The sequence below is a fragment of the Dermacentor silvarum genome, chromosome 3 (assembly GCF_013339745.2).
Source record: "Dermacentor silvarum isolate Dsil-2018 chromosome 3, BIME_Dsil_1.4, whole genome shotgun sequence".
Taxonomy (NCBI): domain Eukaryota; kingdom Metazoa; phylum Arthropoda; class Arachnida; order Ixodida; family Ixodidae; genus Dermacentor; species Dermacentor silvarum.
Window position 1 is genome coordinate 222,551,383 of NC_051156.1, and position 26,272 is coordinate 222,577,654.

The window sequence follows — 26,272 nt, forward strand, 5'->3', positions numbered from 1 at the left end:
AAGTGAAAGCAGATGGCAGCTCTTGTTACCCAAGTTGAAAGCAAAGCTCATGCACATGGCGAATTTGATATAGTGAAAAGGCTACATTTTCGACACTTCTTCATCCTGCCACCAGTCCATAGTTCATTAACCGCTTTTGGAGTGACATTGTAATAAGTCCGTACGGGACCTTCTAGGATGCCATTTCGACAAATCGTGTCTTGGAGCATAATGGTAACATAAAGCATACCCAGCGAAAGAAATATCAGTTAAGAAGTTTAGTAGATAAATATCAGTTATAAAGAAGTTGTTGTATGAAACTGTGACCACCATGGCATTTAAAACATGGAGCTATAAAAAGTGTTGAATAAAGACAAATGTAGTACGATAGTGTGTCCACCGAGACATTTAATACATCTTATTCTAGCTACATAAAGTGTTGTGTTCCTGTAATGTGTACTTTGCCTAAACAATTCTGTGTCAATAGCACTAACTTGATTTGCTGATTTGCCATGACTCCTTCTCATGTGTGTTTACTTGTGCTTACTAGTCAGTCAGTCAGTCAGTCAGTGTATTTAGGCCTGGGGCTACAACTAGTAATTGACAATTGCTCTCACTTGTGGCAGAAAAGTGATATACTGTACGTCGCTCGAGTGTATTTGCCTACAACTTAAGTTCCTTTAATGCTTCAACTAGGCTTGTGGAGGAGCTGGATGGTCTTTCATATCTGAGTAAGTTCCACTACACAGGTGCATGGAAAACAAGACAAATGGAGGACGGAACAAGACACAAAACGACAGAACTTACTCTGTTAGGCCACCGTGCTTATGCATAGAAGCCCTGTTTATTTATGAACAGTGGCCAACAGCACCCATTGCTAGGCTGTTTTCTGGTGTTTTGCATTTCTTCCAAAATAATAAATGTAGATAACGAATAGCCATGTGGTTGTCTAGGCATCAACCACACAATGGACCTAGCCATTTTGCAAGCATCTGTGTGATCCAGCTGAACACACAGATGATCTCTCTGAACTTTTCAGAGGCTTCCCCCACCTCTCGAGGAGACGCCCTGTACCATTGTGGAGACAGTCGATCAACTAAAGGACATGTGCACGGCACTGTCGAAGGAAACCGAGATTGCTGTGGACTTGGAGGTACGCATGCACAATCAGCATGCCTGGCTATTTCACACAGTATTGGTTTGGGGCCAGCTATGTGCTGTAAAAACCTGCATATAACACATGTTTTTTTCTTTCTTTTTTTCTAAAAATCTGGCATGGGCAGGGGCGTAGCCAGAAATTTTTTTCGGGGGGGGGGGGTTCACCAGCCCGACCGGGGGGGGAGGGTGCAAGCTTCTGCTTTCCGTGGTAAATAATAAATAGCGGTAGTGTAGGCAGACTCTATACATTTATATCACAGACATGGGACCGTCCCCCCTCCCCCTCGCTTGTGCTTGTGAAGAAATTAAGTAAAAAGTAAAGTAAGCTCAGTAAATACAGTAAGTACGACAGGTACAGTGGGCGTTTGGAGCAACGGTCTCTCATCGCGCCACTGAATGGACCAGTCTTCGAAAACGCATCATTGAGACGACCCGTTCGATCGGAGAAGACATTATCAGTTGTTAATTTCCGTTAAGCGTAGATGGCGTCGTCCTCGTCGGGGCGAAGTGCGTTTCACAAGTCAAGGATGGCTATGCGCGTGAAAATGCACGTGTGACCAGGCTATACCTACTCCCATAGCAATAGCTTGTTCGCTGCGTCTTTGCGCTAGAAAACTTAAATACGCGCAAAAACGCGTAAGGCGTTTTTTTTTTTTTTCTTTCGAAGCTTTCGTCGCCCTGCTCCCTCATACGAGAGGGTTGCATTTCCTGCGGCAAGTGCATGGGCCGCTGTGTCTTCCGCTGTGTGCGAGCATGCAGCCGTCATTTGCCTTTACGTCAACAGATTCGAAATTGTACAGAATATTTCACCGCTCAGCACAGATATGGCATGTGTACGCATTTTAACCCTTTGAGGGTCGAATTGTTTTGCCAAATGCGACCCCCCAGGGTCGATTTTTTTTATTGCTGATTTAAATTCTTCGAAAGAATCTATTTCGAAAAAATATGGTCGTAATTTTTTTAAAGTGACAGTAAAGTGAGGAAAAAATCGTTTGTGTTCTAAAATACACAATGTCTATTCGGGAATAAGAAGATAAGCGCGCTGAAAAATGGTTGTGTGCACGTCCGGAAACCGAAACAAGTGAGAAGCCTTCGTCTTATCGCCAACAAGGGGCTATAGAGCTTTTGTGGTCTCCAAAAAAGGAACCACAAAAACGGCAGCATCGTTTGTGTATATAGGCGGCTGCCTGGGAACAGGTGTAATCGCGCCGCGGTGGGCGATAAACGATCGAGTAACAAGCGGTCACCCTTTGAGAGATTTGAAACCAGATAGCCATCAGTTTAGTGCAACAAGCGGGATCCGCCGCAGGAGAAAACTGTTGCCGCCGGTGCCGCGCGCGCGCGCCCTGGATGCGCAAGCGAGAGCTGACGCGCCGTTGCCATAAAAAAAAAAAAAAGAAAGAAAAAAAAAACGGAGAGCCATTGGCGCAAGTAAAAATTCCACGTCTTCCCGTCGAGTGGCAGCACATACCAAGCGAAAGAAATGATAGAAAGAAGAGCGGTGTTCTGTGGAAGAGCGCACTTGCCGCCGCCGCGCGCGCGCGTCGGGATGCGCGAGCGGTAGCTGACGCGCCGTTGCCATAAAAAAAAAAAAGGCAGTGGCGCAAGTAAATATTCCACGTGTTCCCGTCAAGTGGCAGCACATACCAAGCGCAAGAAATAATCGAAAGAATCGTGCACTTCGCCGCCGCGCGCGCGCGCGTGCGCCCGGATACGCGAGCGATAGCCGACGCGCCGTTGCAAAAAAAAAAAAAAAAAAAAAACGGAGAGGCCTTGGCGCAAGTAAATAATTCCATGTGTTTCCATCGAGTGGCAGCACATGCCAAGCAAAAGAAATGATCGAAAGAGGCGCGCTTTTTAAATGTACAAGCGATACCGTACATGTACGCCATTGACCATTTTGAGGGTGTTCGCGGAGGTCGTACATGTACGATATTGACCCTGAAAGGGTTAAGTAGTGCGTGCAACTCATTTCTGCTTCACTTACGCCGGTGCAAACAGGAAGCGGCCTTGTACCTCACAGAATCTCGACTGATTGGTGTACTACTGATGCAGGAATGAACTCCGGTATTGTTCAGTGCATAGTGCACATAACCAATTTCTCAGGACGCGTGAACGCCGACGAGAACTGTCAGCGCCTGCAACAAGAGTTTACTTACGCTGTACTGCGCACAGCAGTAATTCATGCTTGTCTGCTGTCTGTTTTGTGCATTCTATTGCGAGTCGGTGGAATTTCACTGCTGTCATCAACCCCTTCGTGTGTACATTGCTGGTTTGGGATTCCACAACAAAACAGCAACTACCAGCCTTCCGTAATTGCTGGTTTGGGATTCAACAACACAACAGTAATTACCAGCCTTCCGTAGGGGCGCAATCGCAAACAAGAGACGTTTCTCGCGCAGACTAAGCCTAGGTTCACACTTGGAAAGCGGCAAGCGGACGGAAAGGCCAAAGCGGGCGGAAAGGCCGAAGCGGCCGGAAAATTTTTTCCGCGCCATGTCCAAGTTGTTCACATTTGTTTTGCTACCGCCGCGGCCGCCGCTGCCGTTTTCGTCCAGATCCATCTAGTCTGCGTACGTTTGTCGGCGTGGTGGCGCTCATTATTGCATTATTTCGAGCGGTATGTTCATTCTTTGACCCACGTACCGTCATCAAAAGTGATCATTTTACGCAACTTCGCGTGTCATCTGCGACCTTCGGTAAATTCCTCGATGGCGTTCCGTAATTCTCCGCACACGGGCGCGGTAGCGCTGAGTCACAGGTTGGTGCCTAGGCGTGATAATATTTCTTTAATAGCTTTTATTTACAAGTTGTAATAACATTTCATCATTTCATATTGTCGGCGCCTCCAGGACACCAAAGGGGCAACGGGAACACCACAGCTAAAACCCGGGCTGGCCCTTGTGTTGGGGCTCACCAAAGCCTGCGCGTCCTACGTGAGACCTACGCTCCCAATCTATCGTCGCGACGAGAAAAGCACCCCGCGACTTCTGCAACATACCGTACACGTGCGAGGAGAATTATGGAGCGCCAACGAGGAATCTGCCTAACTATTGTCTGCCATGGAAGTGGAAGAGGAAATGGCTTTTATACTTCTACCTACTTGTTTTCTAGAAATGGACAATAAATAAACGGAAGACGCGGACACCTCGGAAACGGCGGTGGTGGGTTCGCCTGGCTTTGCAAAAGCGCGAGAAGTTGGGTCACGCCAAGGCTTTGTTGCCGCACCTCCGGTCGCGCGACGTTGAATACTATCGCGAGTATTGCTGACAGTACGTTTTAGTGCCACTCTTGTCGTAGAGCAAGGGCTGGTTCTTGATCGCGTCGATCAGCATTACAGCCTACACTTTTGGTGCCATGGTTTTGGTGCCCGGTGCCATTTTACGACCGGTTGTTTACATGCTAGTGTAGCTTCCAGTGAAGCAGAACGACTTTCCGCCGCGTTTCCGCTTCGTCATGGCGAAAAAATCGGCCCGAGACCGATTTGGCTCGCAGCCTGTATTTCTGCCTGTTTTGCCGCCTAGGCGGGCGGATTTTTGCAAGATTTTGCCGCTTCCTGCAGCTTTGAGACCAAGTGTGAACGTAGCCTAAAATCCTGCGCAAGCGCGGCCTAACCGGCACCTGAAGGGAAGCGGCGGAAATGTATACCGGAGATTTCGATCACCTGGGGTCTTTAACGTGCAACCTAAATCTAAGTAAACGGGCGTCGAGCGTTTTCGCCATCTTCTAAAATGCGGCTGCCGCATTTGTTGCTTCATTTGTTGCGCATTTGTTGCTTCAGAATGCGGCCGCCACATTCTCGCCCAAAACTTCACAGAGTGTGAAAGCCTTGGCAAACACCGTGACAGTTTTTTCCATATGCAGACATGATTCGCTGTAAATTACCAACCCAAACGGAAGCGCCCAGGAATTAAATTGTGATAGTAGCACCGGTTTCATGAATTATGTCAGCGCGAAGCGACGAAAACAAAGGGTGGGTAAGTAGGGGGGGGGGGTTGCGGAAAAAATTTCGGGGGGGGGGGGGGTTTGAACCCCCCCAACCCCCCCCCCCCCCCCTGGCTACGCCACTGGTCATGGGTAATCTCAGTCTCCTATTAAACAACTCAAAACTCTCCACGTTATTCCGTGCACCTAGTCATGCTTCGAATTTTGAAACATGGGGCAAAGCAGCAGGCCAACAACATCCGGCGCTCCGATGGAAGCAGGAAACTGAAACCATAAATTTCTGTGTCAGCTGAATGGTGTCGAAACATTTGCCAAGGCATGCATACCTCATAACATGCCAGTCACCACCCCGACCACTGTTCTGTTTCTTTGTTGCCAAGCTACTTGATGGCAGCACCGCAGGGGCAGCATGCGGAGAGCAATTTCGCCTGCCGAAACTACCAGCAACAGTGTCGCAATGTGGCAATTCGGAGTGACCAAAGAAAGCAGCGGTGACAAGAAGAATAGATTTTTTGTGTGCAACAGGAAGAACATTTCTGAGATCCTGAGAAAGGAGCCTTCCCAGAAATTAAGGAGGACTTGGCGACCTATGCTTACGCAAAGCACACCAGTGATCTCTGCATGTTACAGTGCACGTTGAGGTACTGCAGCAAACGCGATGGTGATCGCTGTTCAGAAAGACTATGGTTGAACCCACTTATAACAATTCTTAAGTGCCATGAAAATCCTATTGTTATAACCTATAATTGTAATAACTGGGTTGCATGAAAAGAGCAAAGGGGACAAACATCTAAAGATTTTAATTAGACAGAAAGAAGCACAGTTTAGCCAACTTATAGTGTTGCTGGTTTTAACAATACTTGTATGTAGCAATGAGCAGCTGCCACTCCATCTACTTTTGTGTTTGTGTGTGTGTTTCTTTTTTTTTTTTTGATAAAATAAACTCCTTACAGTGGAATCGCGTTGCTAGGATTCTGCATAATACGTTTTTTCGGGATAATATGTTTTTTGTTCGTTTCCCAGTCAATGTTTATTGACCCTTTTCGTGGAGCAGTTTGTTCTAGAGAAATGGGATGGCGCTTTCGGTGCCACACTGTACGTCGCCTCAGCGACTGTGCATGAATGTGAAAGGATTAGTGCTTCTACCTTGCTTCTGTGCAATCAGCTGTCGGAAATGCAACTGAGTTTTCACTAACGCAGTGTGCTCCAAACATGCTAAATTGAATCATGTGGATTGAAGACGTGTGCAGTAGTTGGCCGCAAAAATAGTGACTGGCATATTAAGGAATGTAATGAATATGTGGGGCCAAGTTCGCGAACTGCTGCTGCAACTGTCCGTACATGTTTCCGGCACTTTGAGATGTACGGCTTTCCTCGAGGATACAGAAATTTGCTCATCCGCCAGTGTTGTATCGCTAACCTTCAAAGAAAGGGCTTCAGCCCCAGTACGTCGGCAAGAGTGAGTACCGCTGTTAAACAATGATAAAGGGAGTTGCGCTGCTTCCTGTCATAGTAGGTTTCGCGCACAGTATCTACACACATCTACCCCAACTGGCACGGAAACTTAAGCCCACTCTTTCGCCAACGTGTCAAGAATAAGTGGATGGGCCCACACTTAAATATATGTGCACTATATACGCACAATGAATGACGGTACTACAATGATAGTGCATGAATGGTCGAAGCTGAACGTTTCGTGGCAGTCCACAAGAGAAAGCGAGTTACTAGCGATAATACTTCTTTGCTACACGGTATTACAATGTACAGAACAGCAGCATTTCGAGCCTTGTGCGCAGCAAGAACAAATCTAATGGAACTGAGCACACCCATGAGCAATTAGGCAGAAAATAATCAGGTAGTGACCGCATTGAGGAACTTTATTGAGTCAGAAACATGACAAGCCGCTGCTTCACAACATTTGCAAAATAAAGAATGAAGAGCAAAATACGCTTATCCTGATTCAATTCATGAGCGGAAAGTTTCGATAGCTTGGCATACATATTTAGCCCTGCTTTTAGAGGAGGCACCATATACACTGCTCGCGCCGTTTGGACGTAGCTTATTCAGTTCCAAAAGTGCATTTGCGTGTTCTCTGAAGCTGTGGCCAAAGCTTTGTGTCGTCCACCCAGTCAGTGTTCATGATATCTCCAGAAACAGAGGTTTGCTAAGCTGCACTGGTGTCATACACATCCATTGTAAACACAGAGGCAACGGAGGCAGTTGAGGCAAGCAATGGACGCGTCACCATGTGATCAAACATGGCGGCGCCCACAGGATTGCAGCAAAAACGGTCAATAGGAGCAGTGTATTTCAGATGATGCAATTTTCGGATGATACATTTTATTTTTTGGTTCCCATGAAGACCATATCAACGAGATTCCACTGTACTTAAATTTTCTCATGTTGCATTATTGGCTATAACACTTAAACCTGGCTATTGCGTGTCTGCACCGGAAAGAAAGCCAGTGCACCAGTGCACCGCACCGCTCTCCTCCTCGCACTCGTGTGCGAGGAGGAGAGCGGTGCGGTGCACTGGTTCAAGGCTGCATTCTTCCGCGCTGGTAAAACGGTCTATAGAAGGGACAAAAGCTACTGTATATGCTCCCGTTAAGGAGCAGAGTTGCACATATGATTGAACACGCTGCTCGTGCCCCTATTCACCAAATCTGGTCACATGCACAAAAAGCATCCTTTTGAGGGAAAGCCAACTTTGCACTGCGCCTGCACCATAGAGTTTCTATGGCCTGCACTGCCGCCCTCCGCGCCACCGTCGTTGCGAGCCTCTTGTGTGCTGCCGCCTGCCGCGTCACCACCTTCGCGGAATGAAGGAGCAAGCACACTTGGCAGCAGAGCCGTGCCGTATCCTGCATTCAAGAGGATTGGCTTTTCTGCTTAACACTGATGCGTCGGCGGGCAAGATGGCGGACCTATGCGCAACTCTGCTCCCGTAGGGAGCATATACTGCAACTCTAGAGGGGACGGCATTTCGGCTGGCGCAGCACAAGCGGAGTAGCAGGACTGGCTGCAAGCGACACTCGCCCACGTCTTGAACTACGTGCGCGCGGGCGAGCGTCGCTTGCGGCCAGTCACGCTACGCCGCTTGCACTGCGCCAGCTGAAATGCCGTCTTCTCTATACTTGGACACGCGTACTGTCGGCTGCTCTCTACGGAGCATGTGCAGAATGATCCCCTACCCGCGCGCTGCTTTCAACGGCTGTCTACGACCATTAGCAAAGCGGCGCGGGCGCATTTCAGAGTGCATGCGGCCACTGACGCTCGCTGCAGGAACGGGCGCAAAGCTGCACGGCCCGTGCGGTGACACCAGTGTGGCCAACGTGCTTCTGCACACTAGCACTCTCCCCATCCACGATAGCGCGGAGTTCGAATTATCTGTGGCTGTGCGGATTTCAGTGTGAATTAGCGGGATGCGTTACATATTGCTTTCAATACATTGTTGGACGGACCGAGGCGGCTACTTGGAATTATCCAAAATTCCGAATTAACGAGTTGTGAATTTACGAGTTTTTACTGTAATATGTATTTTATGTGGATAAAGCTTTTTGTTTTCTTTTGTGCAGTCCATAAAGAAGGTGGTGTATATACAAAGGGAATGTATAATAGGTGTGATTTAATATAGGAAGCAGGCCAGGAAATACATAAATTTATTGGTACGTCTGTATACTAGATCGCGGTAGAGCAGTATAATAGGTAAAAACTCTCGCATGCTTCACTGTGACTAGCTCAGCTCTTTCACTGCATATCACTTTTGTGCAAATAGAGCCTGCTGATGATTTCATTTTCCTGGACAGGACAATTTTTTGCAGATCTGTACCATTAGCTTTATGTCTTCGCCATGGTGCACATAGATGCGTTAGAATGGTAAACTCTTGTTTGGTGCTGGTTTTGCAGCAGCGTATAAATTTGGTTGAATAGACTGTACATCTTTATTGAGTTTATTATTATTGAGTTGGAATAGAGAAAGGAAATGTTTTCCAATTTGAGTGAGCGAACTATTCATTATTACTAAGGGAATACTAGGTAATGTGCATTCTGTAATAATTTGTGCAGGTAGGGTGCTGGAGCAGCTTTGGTCAAGCAAAATGAGTCTCCATATTTTACTGCTATGAATCTTTTTATCTGTGTATTTGAGAGGGAAGGAAAAGTTGACTTCTAGTGTCGAGGGTATTGGCAGTTAAGATAACATGCCCTTTCCTGCATTTCTTTGCACTTGTTTGTTGTGTTACTATTATGTAAGTCTTGTTGAGGTTGAGGTAATGATAAAGCTTGTGATAAACCTTTCTTGACAGTGTCAGCACATTTTTGGTATCTGTACCTAAAGGACATTATCTCATTATTTTTTTTTTCTTTTCTCTTTGCCATGAAAAATCTTTCAGCATCATTCTTACCGGAGCTTCCAGGGCTTCACATGCCTGATGCAGATCTCAAGTCGCTCCCAAGACTACATCGTGGATACATTGGCTCTGCGTCATGAATTGCAAATGCTCAATGAAGTTTTTGCCAACCCCAAGATCATCAAGGTTAGCCTTGTGTATTGAACTGAAATGTTTGTACCTCCAGGCAGCTCATGCACAATATTTGATCTCTAAATATAGTTTATAATGGTGCAATGGCCAGATTTCAATTAAATTACAAATTTAGGACCTTACACCTGCTGACTTGTTACGAAAAAGAGAAAACCTCAACAACATATATTCAGGTTCAAATTTCCTAACATGGGGCCTGTACACAACTAAAAATAAGTAAATGTACATCTGCATTAAAAAACAAGTGGGCTCATGGCCATGGTTTCGAATGTGAAACATACTACAGTCAAACCTTAGTTTTATTGAAAATCGTGCATTTGTTTTTTCCCGACTTAAAGTAATTTCGGGACATGGTTTTGATTTAATGAAGTATTCAGCCATTTCAAGCATGTTTGGGGCCTGTATGGCTAGTAAATCTAGCAAAATGCTATGAAGATGCTGTCCAAGGCAAAAGTTAATTCAAGTGTCCTTCCACATGAAAAGTTTCTTGCGTAGCTGCACCATTAACTTGCTTGATAAACAACTTGCCGCCAAAGGGGGATGCGGCAGCTCGCGCTCGGAGAAACATAAGAGCTGACGATTCCCTCTGCGCCAGGGGGATGGGGAGTGAGTGAATTGTGGTAACATGATCAAGCATGTGTTGTGGGTGGAGGAACGCACGCCTGTCTGCCCTCTCCTCCTAGCGTACGTCTCCTCCTTGCGCACGTACGCACATAGCCCACACGCAATATTTTGGAGGTAATCTCTTTACGGCAAGTGCAAGGTATAGCCGAGACAGTTGGTGCCTTGATGCGCATTGGGTTCCAGTGTGTCTAGTGTTGGTGGTCTTGTAATCTCAAGTTTCGGAGACACGGTGCAGAGTGTTTGCTCGCGTTGTGACAGCGAGTTCGTGGTCGAGTCAGAACTGTTCATCTTTGCCCGAGCGGGCATTACATCGATAAATCTACGAACCTTACTTCGTGTAGTTGTCCCTTTGCTATCGCCAGCGGTGCTTCGCCTTTCTGGTGAAACTGTGACTTTTTTTTTTGCTCAAGATGAATAATTGTATCTTTTTACACTTCTGTATTTAATTTGTGAGCGCTGGCTGCGGGCACTGAGCACGGTCAGCCATCGCGTCCCAGATTTACTGCGCCACGCGACACAACACATGCAAATCTCGGAACACCAGGAGCTGCCACGTTGATTAATTTCTCTTGGCACGATCTGCACCGCACACGCTGGTGCCGCACTATTATGACCAGACCTTCTTGCGATTTGTTTATAATTGCTTACTGACAGGATACTATCCACCAGGAGTGCTCTAAGAATTAGTGAAGCTGTTTTTACTGCTGAAACTTTAAAACCCCAAATTAACGAAATTCGCGATTTAATTAAGTTTTTCGCTGCAAGTACAACTTTTTTATATCAAGATTTGACTGTATAAACTACAAGTGTCACATGATGCACGACCTTAGGAGCATGAGATCTGGGAGCACTTCTTGCCTATTTGTGACATGAAAGATTACTACGTCATTATATGATGATGCTTGCCTTTGTGTTTGTGAATTGTAGACTTCTGCTGCTCACACTGCTGATGCAGGGTGAAGCGCTCACATCTACCCCTCCACACCATGGTAGGCTTGCAGAGGCATGTGTGAGACTTTATTTTTTCTTTTTATTTAGAAGAATCTGAGAAAGACTGAAGCAAGCTGCCCTTAATCGGTCCTTTGAATAAAAAGGTGACTCGTTGCATGTGCCGTTGCTATGAGTAAACGGTAATTAGCAGAAATCAGCACACATACTTAACATATATCTTGTGTTCACATGTTGTTTTGTGCTCATTACCATTTCCCAAGAATGAACCAACCAGGCTACTGAATGTAGTTTAACTGCATAATCTTTGCTTTCTGTGTGTTCCTTGCCAGTAAGTCTAGATATAATGAACCACTGCATTAACAACATTTCAAAGAACTGACACATTTGTTATGAGGGGGCTTGTTTGCAGTAGCCTTCTTTAATATTTGAGTGTGGGATCTGACTACTGTCAAACCTTCAATAAGTGAATGTCACTCAGCGAAACCAAATTTTCAGTGACAAGTATTTTCTATTCCCTTAGCACACTCCCATAGCAGACGGTGCTTCATGTCTCTTTTTATTTTATTTAACAATGTAACTTTACCTTGCAGATTCTGTGTAACATAGTCTGGTATCCTTACATGAACACTTATGCAATCTTTGTTAGGATGCGTGTAGGTGAGTAAAAAATAAGCACTGTTGGGCTGTTTCTGTTGACCATGATGGCCATGTTCTATTTGGGCTAACAGGGGCAGTGTTAATGCTTGAGTGAAGCATGGACTTCTGAGAGCTGACATTGATAATCTAATCAGCAGTGTCTGACAGAAAACGAAAATCAGACACATCCTCACCCGGTATTTGCATGTGTGGAGCATGTACAGCATGTAGTGAGCATGTACACTGCTCGAACGACAAGGTGGAATAAATGCCTCTCAGGATCAACCACCTGATCAGCATCATGAACTCCATGCAGCCTATCATAATAGGTGGTGTACAAAAACATGACAGCCACGCCGTGTTTCCGGCTCCTGCAATCGCTTCTGGCGCATGCCATGAGCAAAACCATAGCCTTTGACATTGGTGTCTGTTACTCAGAGGGAGCCTTCGCAGGGGCATGGATTTGGGCAGGATTGATTTTACAAGACACTGCAATACAGCTGTGTGGTGTTGCGAGTAACTGAAGAGTGCTTTTAACAGTGGTGAAATTTATTACAGCTTAACCTCGATATAACGAAGTTGTACTGGCAGCAAAAAACTGTTCAATTGCGAATTTCGTTAATTCAAGGTTTTAAAGTTTCAGCAGTAAAAATCATTTCACAAATTTCCAGGACATTCCTGGTGGATAATATCTTATCAGTAATCACTTATAAACAAATCCCAAGTTCGGACCATAGTATCATGGTTATGAGCGCCAGCGCATGCGGTGCTGATTGCGCTGAGAGCAATGCATCGGCATGGCTCACGGGGTCCGAGATTAGCGTGTTGTGTCGCGCAGCACCATAAATCTTGGATGCCATGCATTTAGTGCCCACAGCCATCATCGGATATCGCCCTCAAACGAAAAACAAAAGTGAAAAAAGATACGGATGTTCGTCCCGAGAATAAAAAAAAAAGAAGGAAAGATTGCAGTTTTGCCAGAAAGGCGAAACATTGATGGCGATAGCAAAGTGACAACTATACGAAGTAAGGTTCACACGCGCGCAGGCAAAGATCACTTGATAACCAAGAAAACTCGCTGTCGCAATGCGAGCAAACGCTGCGCACCGTGCCTCAGAAACTAGAGATTACGCGACCGCCAACACTAGACGCTCGGGAACAAAATGTGCATGGAGACACCAGCCATCTTGGCTCTGCATTTGCACTTGCCGAAGATTACCTCCAAGATACGGTGCATGGCCTGCATGTGGACAGCCATGCGCAGCTACAGCAAGGGTAGAGGAGAGGAGGCAGCATGCGCTGTGGGGAGATGGCGGATATACATGCAGCCCCTGCCCTCCCCCCTCCTCCCCCTTATGCTGAAGGCATTGTCAGCTTTTGTGTTTCTTGAAGCGCTCCCAGCTGCCCCATGCCTCACAGCCTCCACAAGTTGTTACGCGACAATTGGCGCAGAGCTGTTTCCTGCATACTGCGCCCTGGCGCGCATGCTTTGACAGTGGTTTTGTTGCTTGAATTTTTCTTCCAGAAGGATGCTTGAAGATAACTCTGTCCTCGGCCAACACATATATATATATATATAGTTTCTGCAAAATTTACCAGCCATACAGGCTCCAAGTAAATGCTTGAAATGGCCAAAAACTTTGTTAAATTTAACCCGTGTTACAAAAGAAATTACTTGGTTAAATCGCGAAAAAAGTTGCACGGTTTTCAATGGAACTAAGATCGGGAAATAAAAATAGTTGGTTACATTGCAAATTTCGTTAAATCGAGGTTTCTTATATTGAGGTTTGACTGTAGATATTTAGATTTGCTTCATTATATCCAATAAGTCATTATATCTGTGTTTGATATATCAAGGGTCAACTTCAGTAGCCTTTACACTCCTATACATGAAATTAGTTGCAATACTGTAACACTTCGTATTAATCAAGATTGTCTTACTTGTCACTACTCAGGTTATGAGTGCTGAACCTGCGTCCTTAATTTTAAACACACATAAAATGTGCTCGTGTTTCATGGTGTCTGCTTGCATCTCACTGTAGCTGGATATTATGTTATTCGAAGCAGAAACTGGAAGTCGTGAGCTTTGCCAGCTGAGCCAACGGTGGCGGGGATCATGTCGTGTCTGCCTGCAGGTCTTTCACGGTGCAGACATGGACGTGGTGTGGCTGCAGCGTGACTTTGGCCTGTACCTGGTGGGGCTGTTCGATACAGGCCAGGCAGCCAGGGTGCTTGGCCTGGCCCATTTCTCTCTGGCCTTCCTGCTCAAGCATTATTGTAAGATAGACGCTGACAAGCAGTTCCAACTTGCTGACTGGCGCATAAGGTAACTGGCCTTAACCTTTACGCTGCCGCTCCTGAGATAACTCTCAGACCCACTTCTAAGTAGTATGCTTGTTTTGCGTTTTAAGCGCACTACCTGTTTTTCTGATACACAACCCATGCACTTAAGGATATTGTGGGACCATAGTGCCACTCATGCAGAGGTCAGCTATACACATATAACCTTTATATTAATTTTCCGACAATAACTGGAGCACATTCCCCTGTGCTCTGTCACTTCTGCATGGCAGGGTAGCCATGGCAAGTCAGTCAAACACTACAAAAAACTGGCAAAATGATATTCATGCGACCTGAACGCACCAAAAAGCAAAAGAACAAATTAATGTGCAGCCAACACAGCCACAACCGGAGGCGTAGGGCTTCTGCAAGTTGTTGCACTTAGCTCAATTTTTCAGTTCTGCGGGCTCCTGTCTCTTGTTTTTATTTTGACAAAGCTGTCATGAAGTATTTGTTGAACCACATCATGCTTTGAAAAGTGGTTGTTTTATTTAAATGTAATTTCATTAGAGTTTCAAATTTATTGTATAATGATGCATGGTCATTAAAGCAATAGATGTTGCGTTCGAGATTGTTATAATTGTGTTCAATTGTAGTAGTAGAATATTTTATTTCCTATGTGCAGCTAGCTGTTCCAGGCCCAGTTGAACGTCACTATAATAAAGTCACACATATGAAAACGCCTTCGGTTGGAACACGTTGATATCTGTGAAGAACATTCTAGATTTACTCTATTACATACAATAATTTGTTATATCCGTGTTCATTACATGAGGTTCAACTTATAATCTTGGTTTCCCTAAGGAGTTTATAGCCTCAATATTGCTAGTACATTTACTGTAGAATGGCGCATAGTGCTTGCAAAGCCTGAGTGTACAGACAAATCTCCACTCAATGCTAAGGTTGAAGCAGGTGATCTGTAGAGATGAACATTTTTGTTTAGTGAGCTTGATTGAAATGTTGATGCAATTCACTGAACAAAGGCACTTGCTCACACATATATTACACACACATGAACGTAAAAATGCAGGTAAATGAATTGGTAATCATGCTGTGCCTTTCAGTTTCATTTGCTCATGGGAGTCTTGTAACTAGTTAATACAGCTGCTGCAGAAGTTTAGTGTCCTGAATGATGCTGCAGAAGTTTAGTCTCCTGAATGATAGCTAATAAAGCCAAATAAAGAACAAAAGGGACATGAACTAGCACTGCTAGGCACAGCACACGAAAAAGCAGAAAGAGTTGAAGTCTTAAAGACGTACAAGCGCAATAAAGGAAATCTATGAAATAAGTGGAAGTTTGTGTCCTTTATTGCACTTGGAACAATTTTAACATGTTTTGCCCCCAAGTCCTAACTTTGTGCTTATTAAGCAGGAGGAGACACCTTTTATCTGTAGTGTACGTCAGCGCTGGTCCGAGTCTTTCAACATCCTTTCCAGCTGGGCTAATCTTCAACCCTTCTTCAAATACAAAAAACTTACAGCAGTCGATAATAGTGTTTGTTCTGTTTTTTGTTTATTAAGACGACTGTAAAAGGGGAACTTGTATTTCATTGTTCAAGTAAAGAGCGTTCAGTCAATATTATGTATTCACTGTACCAGTTGACGTAAAGTGCAATCTCCTTGTGTGATGTATCACTGTGGAGATCATTTTTTTTATTCACAGGCCCCTGCCACCGGAAATGGTTAATTATGCACAGTCAGACACTCACTACTTATTGTATATCATGGATCGCCTTAAACAAGACCTGGCTGATCGCAGCAATGAAAATGACAACCTGCTTCGGTCTGTGTTTGACCGCAGCAAGCAGGTGGCTCTTAAGGTGTGTACTGCATCAGCAACACATGTTTGACCCTTTCCTTTTCTTTTGCTAGTACCTGGCATTCCACTTGGCATTGTAGAGAAACTTTTATCGCTGACGACATTGGTATAGTGCCTTCATAGGGCATTTTTATCAGGAGCTCAGGTTAGGGATACCAATGCTCCGTATAAATTAAGGTCGCCAACCGATAATTTGTACATGCTTGATTATTCAGACAGCTCCAACTGCCAACTGTCCCCATAGAACTAACGTGTAAGGACGACCAAAATGTCAGACACCTTACAGCACGCTATGCAATAATTCAGATCCCGACTGCACAACCCCAGGCTAATTTGATCACCAAGTTGAGCAGAAATAGCAATATTTTAGTTTTGATACATCGCCCACATAGTTGTCGGCCATGTCCCGGTGCTTCCTTGAAACCAAAACTAGCCAAGCCTAGTCGGTCTAGTAGTGACCGACTGTACCCTCAATGTTTGCACTGATGAGGGTGGCAAGGGAAGTGCCAGACAGTGACTGTTGCGAGGAAATACGGGATCAGTTGGCTATCACAGTGCGGTTGGCTTTTGTTTTGTTGCTAGGGCATGAAGATTCAGTGCTTGCATTGAGTGTACTTTTGTATATCTGTAGTGACAGCATGACAATGGTCGAGATACAGGCCACGATTTTGTGGCGATGCCTTCCACTCGATTCTATGCCACTCTTCCACTATTCACTATTCACAGCTGGCTGATCCCGTAAATAATGCGGGCGAGCGTCGTCCTGACCACTGACAAAGTGCAGAAAGCGTGAAATGTAATAGCATAAGAAAAGGCCTGGATATGCAGACCTTCTTTTGTTTGAGAGGCATTGTGTGTGCAGCATTGTTTCTGTGCCTTGACAGTTTTTAACAGTTTAAGTTTGCACCTTTGGATGTGGAAGTGTGGTTCTACAAGACAATTTTGATCACCTGTAATTCTCTAATACACCCTAAAATCTTGTACATACACCCAACCTTTGCTAATTTGACTTTCACGAGACACAGGTTAGAGTGCTTTGGGACTTTTGGATCTACAGTTGGAATTTAAATAAATTTCGAGACAACTAGTTTTGACTAAACAGGAGCTGACTATACTCAAGAATTTGTGCATGCATTGAGGAGACAATAGCAGATTGAACAGCCTACAGTGAACAGAGTCAAATCAAAGCACACTTACTAATCTTTCATTACATGCAGCGTTACGAAAAGCCCAGCTACCACGAGCAGAGCTACATGGAGCTGTACCGCAAGAGCCGCAAGACATTCAACAGTCGACAGCTGCATGCCTTGTGCCACCTGTACAGTTGGAGGGACCGAACTGCTCGCAACGAGGATGAGAGCACGGGGTGAGTTGGCGCCCCACTGTTCTTCAATGTAGCCTGCCTCCCATAGCTGAAAAAGTTTGCCGCCGCGTCACTATGCATTCGTATACATGTGTGAGTGCTTATACTGAAAAAAAAAAAGTTCTCAAAGCTTTCAGGGTTGACTCTTTTGTTCCTTCAAAATACAATTAAAGCATTTTTATCACTAAGCAGTTTACTAGACTGGACAGACGCTGTCAAAATGTGTGATCACATGGGCTGCTGGTGCAGCGATTTCAAGCTGGCAAATGTCTTTTGCTTTTGTGTCTTTTCTGGTTTACCAAGCCTCCACTGTCGGTGTGATTGGACTTTTTCCATATTTGAAAAGAGTAATTTACCAATCAAACCTAACTTGGTGTTCCCTTTGGTGTCTCTTTAGCTCAGTCAGCTAGAAGAATAAAGAGATCCAAGGAGCTAGTTTTTCTAGTTAGTCACAATCATACAAAGCAGCAGATAATGAAACCAGACAAAGCACAGGGGAAGTTAATGTAGAAATAGTATGGTAAAGAGAAGTGAAAGTGGATGAAAAGACAACTTGCTGCAGGTGGGAGCCACACCCACATGTTCCGCAAGGGCTCCGGAAGTATATCTCATGTGTGGGGGCGATGTCTGGGGGCTCATGTCGCATCGTGTAGTTCACTTCTCTCTCTCTCTCTCTCTCTCTCTCTCTCTATATATATATATATATATATATATATATATATATATATAATTACTATATTTAGCTTCTATGAAAGAAGACTTTATTAATAAAACACAAAAGGCGTGATTTACTTAATGTGTGGTTAATGGTGATGTCCAGCAATGTTTGGAAAATCCGCGGATTGTGATCTTTCATACGTTCTTCAATTTCATACGTTCATACGTTCTGAATTTCGTACATTCTTCAAATGATTACAAACTGTCAGCGTCAGCTCATTCGAATTTTGAGGAGGCCAGAACTGAGCATGCAGGTGCGATGTTCGCCTGTTGAGTTCTCCAAATACACGCATACTCCTTTAGGAAAGCGTATTTTAAGGAAATCATACTTGTCGCGCACACCCCTGCTAAGCTTTTTCAACAATCACTTCAGGATGGAAGAAGCGTTGAACCAGACGAAAACAGGCAACGCTTTCAACGTAGAAAATGCACCGACAAAGAGAGTCTCAGAAGTCACAAGCTTCCAAAAAATTGTGTTTCGTTTCTTGAAGGAAGGGAGCACCCTTTAACTAGTAAAAGGGGTCGCTATCCTCTTGGGTGGTGGGCGCGGTCGGGACAGCTTTGAGTGTGGGGACATGCCCCCACTGGTTTAGAACCTGTGGGGGCGACTGCCCCCACTGCCCTCCCCTTTTCCGGAGCCCCTAACTTCTGCTTAAGCAGCAGACATCTTCCCATCCACTTTCTGGGGTGTTTGTGTATGTGTACGAGCTTAGCCTTGGGAATGTTAGCCAGCATCCCTGAAGGCCATGGTGGTGGAACATTCAACTCACTCAGTAGGGCATGGCATGAGGATGTGCAGAGGTTGTGGGTTCCATTACCACCGTTGCCTTGCTGTGCTCCCTTCTTGTTTCACTTTGCTTCCACCTTAGGGAAAAGCAACGAATTAATTGCCCCTACAATTTCTATCACTCCCTTACGCTTTCCATGGTGCCATTGACTGTTGGCCTCTTTGATCGATAACTGCACTTAATGAGCCTTTATTGTCCATCATTCATCTTAATAATTTACCTGTTGCATAAATACAGCAAACCTGTATTGATTCTAGCTCTTCAGAAGTACAGATTTTGAATTACCCTTCAGGCATCACAGCCCTTTTATATAATGTATTTATTTTTATAATTTGTTAATGCTTGAAGCAACGCACGAGGGCCTACCTTTCTATAATTAAAAAGCGATACTCATGCAGTCATCCTGCAACCAGCAAGTGAACTGAAGTACTATAGCTGCTTCAAAAAACATGTAAGCTATTAGGTTATTATTTCGTGATACTTCTTTCATGTGCACTGATCTAATTGAGCACTTGTGTGCAGATATGTGCTGCCCAACCACATGATCCTGGAGATATCGGAGATCCTGCCAAGGTAACTGTGACACTATACTCACTTCAAGAAGCCTCTGGAGCAGCGGATGTGTAGTTCAGCCCAGCCAGTTTGATCATCATGCTATTTTCATTGCACCTCTTTTCTTGTGCTTTTGTAGTTGGCTGCATTGGGTGATACCGAAGTAGCTGTCCAATATTTACCTCGAAACATCTAAGGAAATGCTGCAAAGTGACCTTATACAACTTAGCTTTTGTATATTTTCAGCATAGGAAATGTTAAAATTATTTTGTGCCTTTATAAAGAGGCATTCTGTTGTGACACACATCATGTTGCAGACAACATGCCGTGCACAAATTCAACTGCACCTCTTGCAAAACCATTGCAGCCTTTGCTTGGCTACAGTAGGAGTTAATTTTTATCATTGTGCATGCATTGGTACTCATAACTATTGTCTCTTATATCTTCACTATATGCTTTGTAAGCCTGTGCATGTGTCTCCTTAATAAGGAATTTTCTTGGGTGAACAGAGCACTGGTGTGTTCTTGAACTTGTGCTTTTGCAAGGGGGACTGAACTCATGGGCAACTTTCTGTGGCAACAAAGGGGTAAGCTACAGGAGTAGGGCTTCTGCATATGTTTTGCTGGCCAGCTAGTCAGATTGTGACAATGCTTTCTGTTTCGGTTCTGCTGAGCTGATATTGAATTAGCATGGCTCCCTACTTAGAGAGTTTTGTGTTTGCCAAAATGCAGAAGTCTAAAAGTGAAAAAATAAAATTCGATTTCAGCATTTATTGATTCAAAGCAAGAGAGAGAGGTCCACAGGAAGATGGAAGCTTGATGTGATTAAGAGTGGTAGAACAAGGAATGTCAATTAAGCCAATTTTTTAACAAAAGGACTTGTCTTCGTCAGGGCAGCAACGTTGCTGCCCTGATTGAGACAAGCCCCTCTGTCGAAACGGCTCCAGCGACATTTGCTGTTTGACAACAGTTGATCACTTATTGATTCATATTATTTCTTATTTTAATAAAATAGTGCTCTAATAAATAAGATGTTTATGTTTTCTGTTCCGTACAAACGCTCTTTTCTTGAGTGCTGTCATGTGTGCAGTTTGCCTATGTAGCTTTCCATCCATTGCCACAAGTAACTGTTTACAGCTCCATAACTGTTTAGCATGGGACTGACATTTGACTGCTGGTCAGCAGTAGAAAAAGGATACAAGATTACAGGAAGAATGATGAATAGAAAAAGGGGAAATTGGAAAGCCTAAAGTGTTAAAACTGCTCACAGAGCACAGTTTGCATTCACAAGGCTGAGTGTGGTGTACTCTGCTTTGCCTCTCATGTTGTGCCATAGTGATCACCTGAGAGGAGAAGCCAAAGCAGTGTAGATTAGTGTTGAGACTTCTTTGTCACTGCTGTCACTTATTGTTACTACTTTGCACTTGTAGCATGCAGTGCGATGTTACTCGTTTGATGAAGCCTAGGCTGTACCTGCAATTTTTACTGTATCTCTGTGTCCCAGGGAGCAGCAGGGCATTGTGGCCTGCTGCAATCCATGCCCTCCTCTTGTGCGGCAGAACCTCAACGAGTTGCACGCTATCATCCTGAAAGCTCGAGACGTGCCACTCAACCAGGTCTGTAGTATCCTGTCGCTTTTGCATTTCTTAGGTTTTACCACCTCAAAACTTCATTCTAGAAATTTGGGTCTTTCTGGCCACACCCTGTATATCTAACATTACCTGTCCACCTGCAGCTTATTAACAGGTGCCAGTGTTTGGTGTCTACAGTGCTAATTGTCTTCTACTCTTTAATTTTCTCCCCAAAGCAGACACCTTTGTCACTCACAGTTGTCGCTCTGTACTGCTGAGCAAGTTCCAGCTGTTTGACTTCTCTCGAATATGGTCGATTATTTTTCATTTCGGAACAATTCATCTTCAAGTTGATACAAGGATCACAAAGCTAGATTTTAATTCTTTTCAGCTAGGGGACACGACTCTCGTCTCTGTAGTGCTCGTACGCTCTGTGTGATGTGATGTGTTGCATTCCTGTTCCCTATTATTGAAGTGGGTGGACGTAGTGTCCCTTCATTAAGACAATTGCTAGCTTGCTTTTTGTTTTTCTTTCTGTAGATTTATATATGTGTTGTTTATACATTTTCACATGATTATTAATATAATAATACTGTATGAAATCAGTGAACTGCATGAATGCTTGTTCAGTGTGAAGTAATGATGATAATGAGAACGCTGACGATTTTCAAGTGTTTGCTGTCAAGTTCTACAATGTGCTGGTGCGTATGCTACTGACTGCTGCTTTCAAGAATTAAAACACATTTACCAGGGTGATTCGAGTGCTGCTGTCTATCTTACAGTGCTGTCTTACCGAACTGTTGTAATTATATGCTCCGTGGTCCAGCTAATGTTGGCCTGAGGTAAGGGCACATGATGTGCATTCCCTGATATGTGCAGTAGGCCTACTTCTCCTGGCCCTTTGCGTTTATGGCTTCTTTCTTCTCGTGAAAGAAGGAATGTCACCAAGTGTACTGAAAACTTTATAATATAAAGGAAAGCAGTGTCGGAGCAGTATAAATGTCATCCATATCTCTAATCTGTGATTACAGCAGAACCCTTGCCGAAGTGTTCTTGGTTCCTGTGTTTTAACTGTTATGTCGTGGAAGTGTCGTGCTGTCACTGCAACCATAAATTGCTGATTGTTGCATCCCCACCTAATACATTGTCATACCATATCATTTTCACATTTTATCCCAATTCAGGTGCCAAAATCGCACAGCAGGCAAACAATACCTGATGCCATCAGACTTCCATTAATTCTACATTGTTTAATTCAAAGTGTTCTAAAAGATGCGTGTGTTGTTAAAGAGTGCAATTTAACTCGAACATAATCAAACCACTTCGTCAAACTGGAGTTCAATTAGCAGAAGTTGACTGTATATTGTGCAATGATATGACACTGGCATGATACACAGTTCAAAGGTTTTGCAGGCTAGGGCACCTTTGTTTCAACACGTGGTTGAAGTGACAGCACTTACTGTGCAAGGTCCCTCATCGCAATAGCAGGCTGGCAAAATTCAGGAAGGCAGCAAAAACAGGCAGTGCTGGCACTACTGTTCTGTAATGTGGACAGCTCCATGTGCAGGAGTGTCCTCCACAACCTCACCAAGGTCCAGCCAAGGCGACCGTTTCTACGTCTGCCAGAACCTCTTCATTACTGGCCGATACAACTCCCGGGCCGTCCAAGGCGGCTACGAAATGCTGCAGCAAAAGTCCGTCACCATCCTTAAGGATTATGGACTAAGGCAGTGCAAAAGCTAGTGGTGTGCTGTGCCACAGTCATGTGAATGGTGCTGCTGACCAGACTGTGTCTAATGCAGTCTCTTACCAGTCAGAGCGCAAAGCAGAAAAATTACAGCACATGCTTGATGCTAAAGTGCCATCAAGTACAAGTCAGTTTGTCAAATGCCGTATGACTGCTGAAAAAAAAAAAAAAAAGAAAAGAAACTGACATCATCTCTTGTCTTGTGTTTTAATCTGAAGTGCGCAATCATGTATGCGGATGAGCTGCAGATGTAATGCCTGACCATTTGCATTGAGGGTCACTTTGAGCAGCAGTGTGTCCATTTTTTAAATGATTTATCGCTTCAGCTTAGAGTGAGAGGTTGTTTCTCACTTGTCTTAGTAGTGTGTGTTGCTTCTTTAGTACTCATGCATTAAGCTTCAGATGGTTTTCTTGTATAATGTTGAGGGATCTAGCTTATGTCGCACTGGAAGTAACATGTGCTTGAAGAAAGCAGTGCAAGATTTGTATGGGACATATCGCAAGAAGCATCGCGGGGCTGTGGATAAGCAAATCGGTGGGAAAATAAAGTAGGGGGGAGAGATAATGCAGAACTTTGGGAGTGCAGGTGGGCTTCCCCAAGGCCAGAAAGTGTGTGTCACTTTAGTACTCATGCATTAAGCTTCAGATGGTTTTCTTGTAATAATGTTGACAGATGTAGCTTATGTCACACTGGAAGTAACATGTGCTTAAAGAAAGCAGTGCGTGATTTGGTACGGGACAAGGAGGAAGGCTCACACAACCCAAGTGGTGACTGGAAACAGTAGTCAGCATTGGCTATGCGTCTTTCTTTAATACCAGTAAATTTTTCACTGTTTTTTCAAACATGTTGCCAAGCCATTTCACCAAGCTTACAGTTCTAGTCAACTGCACTTTGGTTTTACTTGTCACATTTCTGCAGTAATGTCAAGGTATTACTGGGCATTCAAAAAAGCTCTTCTTGCATGCTTTGTACATATGTTGGCTTTGTGCTTGAGGATGGATAAGGGACATAGATTGGCCAAAAGTGCTACTTATAGACCCTTAACAGCAGTTATTGTGAAACTGATGACAGCACTATCTTGACCGCATGCATGTCACAAACAAACTTGCCTTATGAGTGTGTCTGAATGCCTTAGATTTTTATGTAAATAATTGTGAGAAAAACAAAATCATTGTCCACCATCAGTCTATCAGTTATTGTACAAGTTATTGTAGAATATGAACTACTAGTTAAAAATGCATTTGAATTCAAACTTGACTGAATAAACACACATGAATATTTGCAAATATAAGAAGGGGCTCTTTCGTAGGCTTTCCACATCACAGAACTACTACACTCTTTGTCAATGAGGCCATGTGCACAAAACCATGGTACTAGTTGTAAGCAGTAGTCATAATGATAACCAAACTCATTGATAGATTTCATCTTATGTACAGTGCCAGAACACACGGATGGAATCGGAAGATAACAGGAGGACATATGTCTAATCAATTGACATATGTCCTCAAACGCATTTGCAAAGTACAACTTGATAGGTCTTTTTTTATTTTTATTTTTATGTTTATTTATTTATTTATTTATTTTTGCTCTGGACTAGGGGTTCCCAAACTTTCTGGCCTTGGGAAACCCCACCTGTACTCCCCAAGTTCTGAAGTACCCCTCCCCCCTACTTTTTTTCCCCACCGATGTGCTTATCCACAGCCCCGCCATGCTCCTTGCAATGAAGCAGTTGAACAGTTTGAAAATGAGAACAAAAGAAGTGCACAAAGTATTCAATCATTTAAACAGTTTAGTAATCAACACAAGGGGGAATGCTGTCGGGTTCGTTTTGGCCACTCGCGGAACCCTATAAATGCCTTTTGCGGAACCCAGTTCGGAAACCCCTGCTCTAGACAAATATTCACAGCACATGTCAGCATAATTCTGAGGCACTGCTGATAAAATATTTGTGCAACTTTCTTCTTTCTTCCTTGATGTGCTTGGACATGTCAGTGAGCATCAAGCTAGTATAATTCTAGCATTGCTAAATGGCACACATGCATGCATATATATGACTTAAATTGTGCGCTTTCTGGTTGTACACATCTGATTGTTTATTTCTCTTGCATTGTGAGAAACTGATTGTAGCAAATGTAGAGAGCTGCTGAAAAATTTCATGAACAAATGTTAAACAAGTTGTGTGCCTATGTGTATTGTGAATTTCACTGCCCAAGCGGCTGGAACTATTGGTTATAAAAAAGGGGTGGGGGGTAGAAGGAAAAGTGTGATGAAGTCAATAACCTTTTCATTGGACAATGCATACACCGCAGGCATGGTGCATTAATCAAAACACTGTCAAAGCATAGTGAAGCCTTGAATTACTAACATAGCTAACATTAGTTTTTATGCAAGAACACATAATTTGTGTGTGAAGAAGTTTAGATCTGTATGCCTGTGTAATAACTTCAGGCAGGTAGTGTGAAAAGTCGCTCAAAAATTAAAATTATATCGTGGGGCTTATGGGCCAAAACCACGATCTGATCATGAGGCACGTCGTAGTGGGGCATTCCGGAATAATTTAAACCACCTGGGGTTCTTTTAACGTGTACCTAAATTTAAGTACACTGGTGTTTTTTGCATTTCGCCCCCATCGAAATGTCGCCGCTGTGGCCGGGATTGGATCCTGCGACCTCGTGCTTAGTAGCCCAACATCATAGCCACTAAGCTACCGCGACGGATAAAAAAAAAGAAGTCACTCAAGCTACCATGGAGTTTTGTGCACTATGTATGAAACAAAACTTTAGGACCACGAACCTTCTTTTCTTCTTATAAATCTGGCGCAAACCACAAAAAGAAGAAGTCCTTTTAATAGAGTGTTGTCATCCTCCTTTTCTTTTGTGTATGTGCTTATAATGAAAGAAGACTACATTTACAACTGATCAATGTCAACAGTCACCACCCACTGCTAGAGCGATGTTTGCAACAGGGAATACTGTTTCTCTGCCCGAGTTTAGAAATGATAGTGGGTAAGAAAAAGAAAGAATAGAATATGTTAGCATTTTGAAAACAAGGCGCTTGAGGAAAATCCTGACATCAGTGCTCATGTTGTTTCACCAGAGAAGGATAATGTCATCATGTTTGCAATGTTATTTTTGGGATGTTTTGTGAATCACAGCTGCAACATTTATGATTACATAGAATTTCAAGGAGCATTGGCTTAAAATTGGGGCTAACTGTCTGTCACGGCATAAAGCATTATTTGATAGCGTGGAACATGTGAGGAATTATATCGTTTTTTTTTTTTTTTTTTTCAACCTGCTCAGTATGTGATTCAGGCTATGTAAATGTCGATTTCATAATGACACCATGGGTTGTTCAAATGTATTATAAGTTCTCTTGGCTACTGTCATCAGGGGATGGGCTCACGTCACAATGATCCTAGCTGGGGGATTTCACATTAGAAAACAGGCAGGTGTTATGCCCCTCCTTTTAGCAGTTGTGAGCCTGCTTTTTTTTTTTTTAGCTCTTTGTCCTTTGTGTTCACATTTTATGTTCTCAC

At 43.8% G+C, this 26,272-nt stretch overlaps 1 protein-coding gene across 2 annotated transcripts in view; it reads left to right on the forward strand.

Moving 5' to 3' along the window:
* Positions 1-26,272, forward strand: part of LOC119446749 (exosome component 10-like) — a 92,737-nt gene that overhangs the window by 50,727 nt on the left and 15,738 nt on the right. For both annotated transcript variants that reach the window (XM_037711282.2, XM_037711281.2), the window contains exons 7-13: positions 1,019-1,132; positions 9,477-9,620; positions 13,973-14,163; positions 15,841-15,997; positions 17,214-17,362; positions 19,387-19,437; positions 20,920-21,031. In XM_037711282.2, coding sequence (XP_037567210.1) covers positions 1,019-1,132; positions 9,477-9,620; positions 13,973-14,163; positions 15,841-15,997; positions 17,214-17,362; positions 19,387-19,437; positions 20,920-21,031 — 918 coding nt within the window. The remainder of the gene's footprint in view (positions 1-1,018; positions 1,133-9,476; positions 9,621-13,972; positions 14,164-15,840; positions 15,998-17,213; positions 17,363-19,386; positions 19,438-20,919; positions 21,032-26,272) is intronic.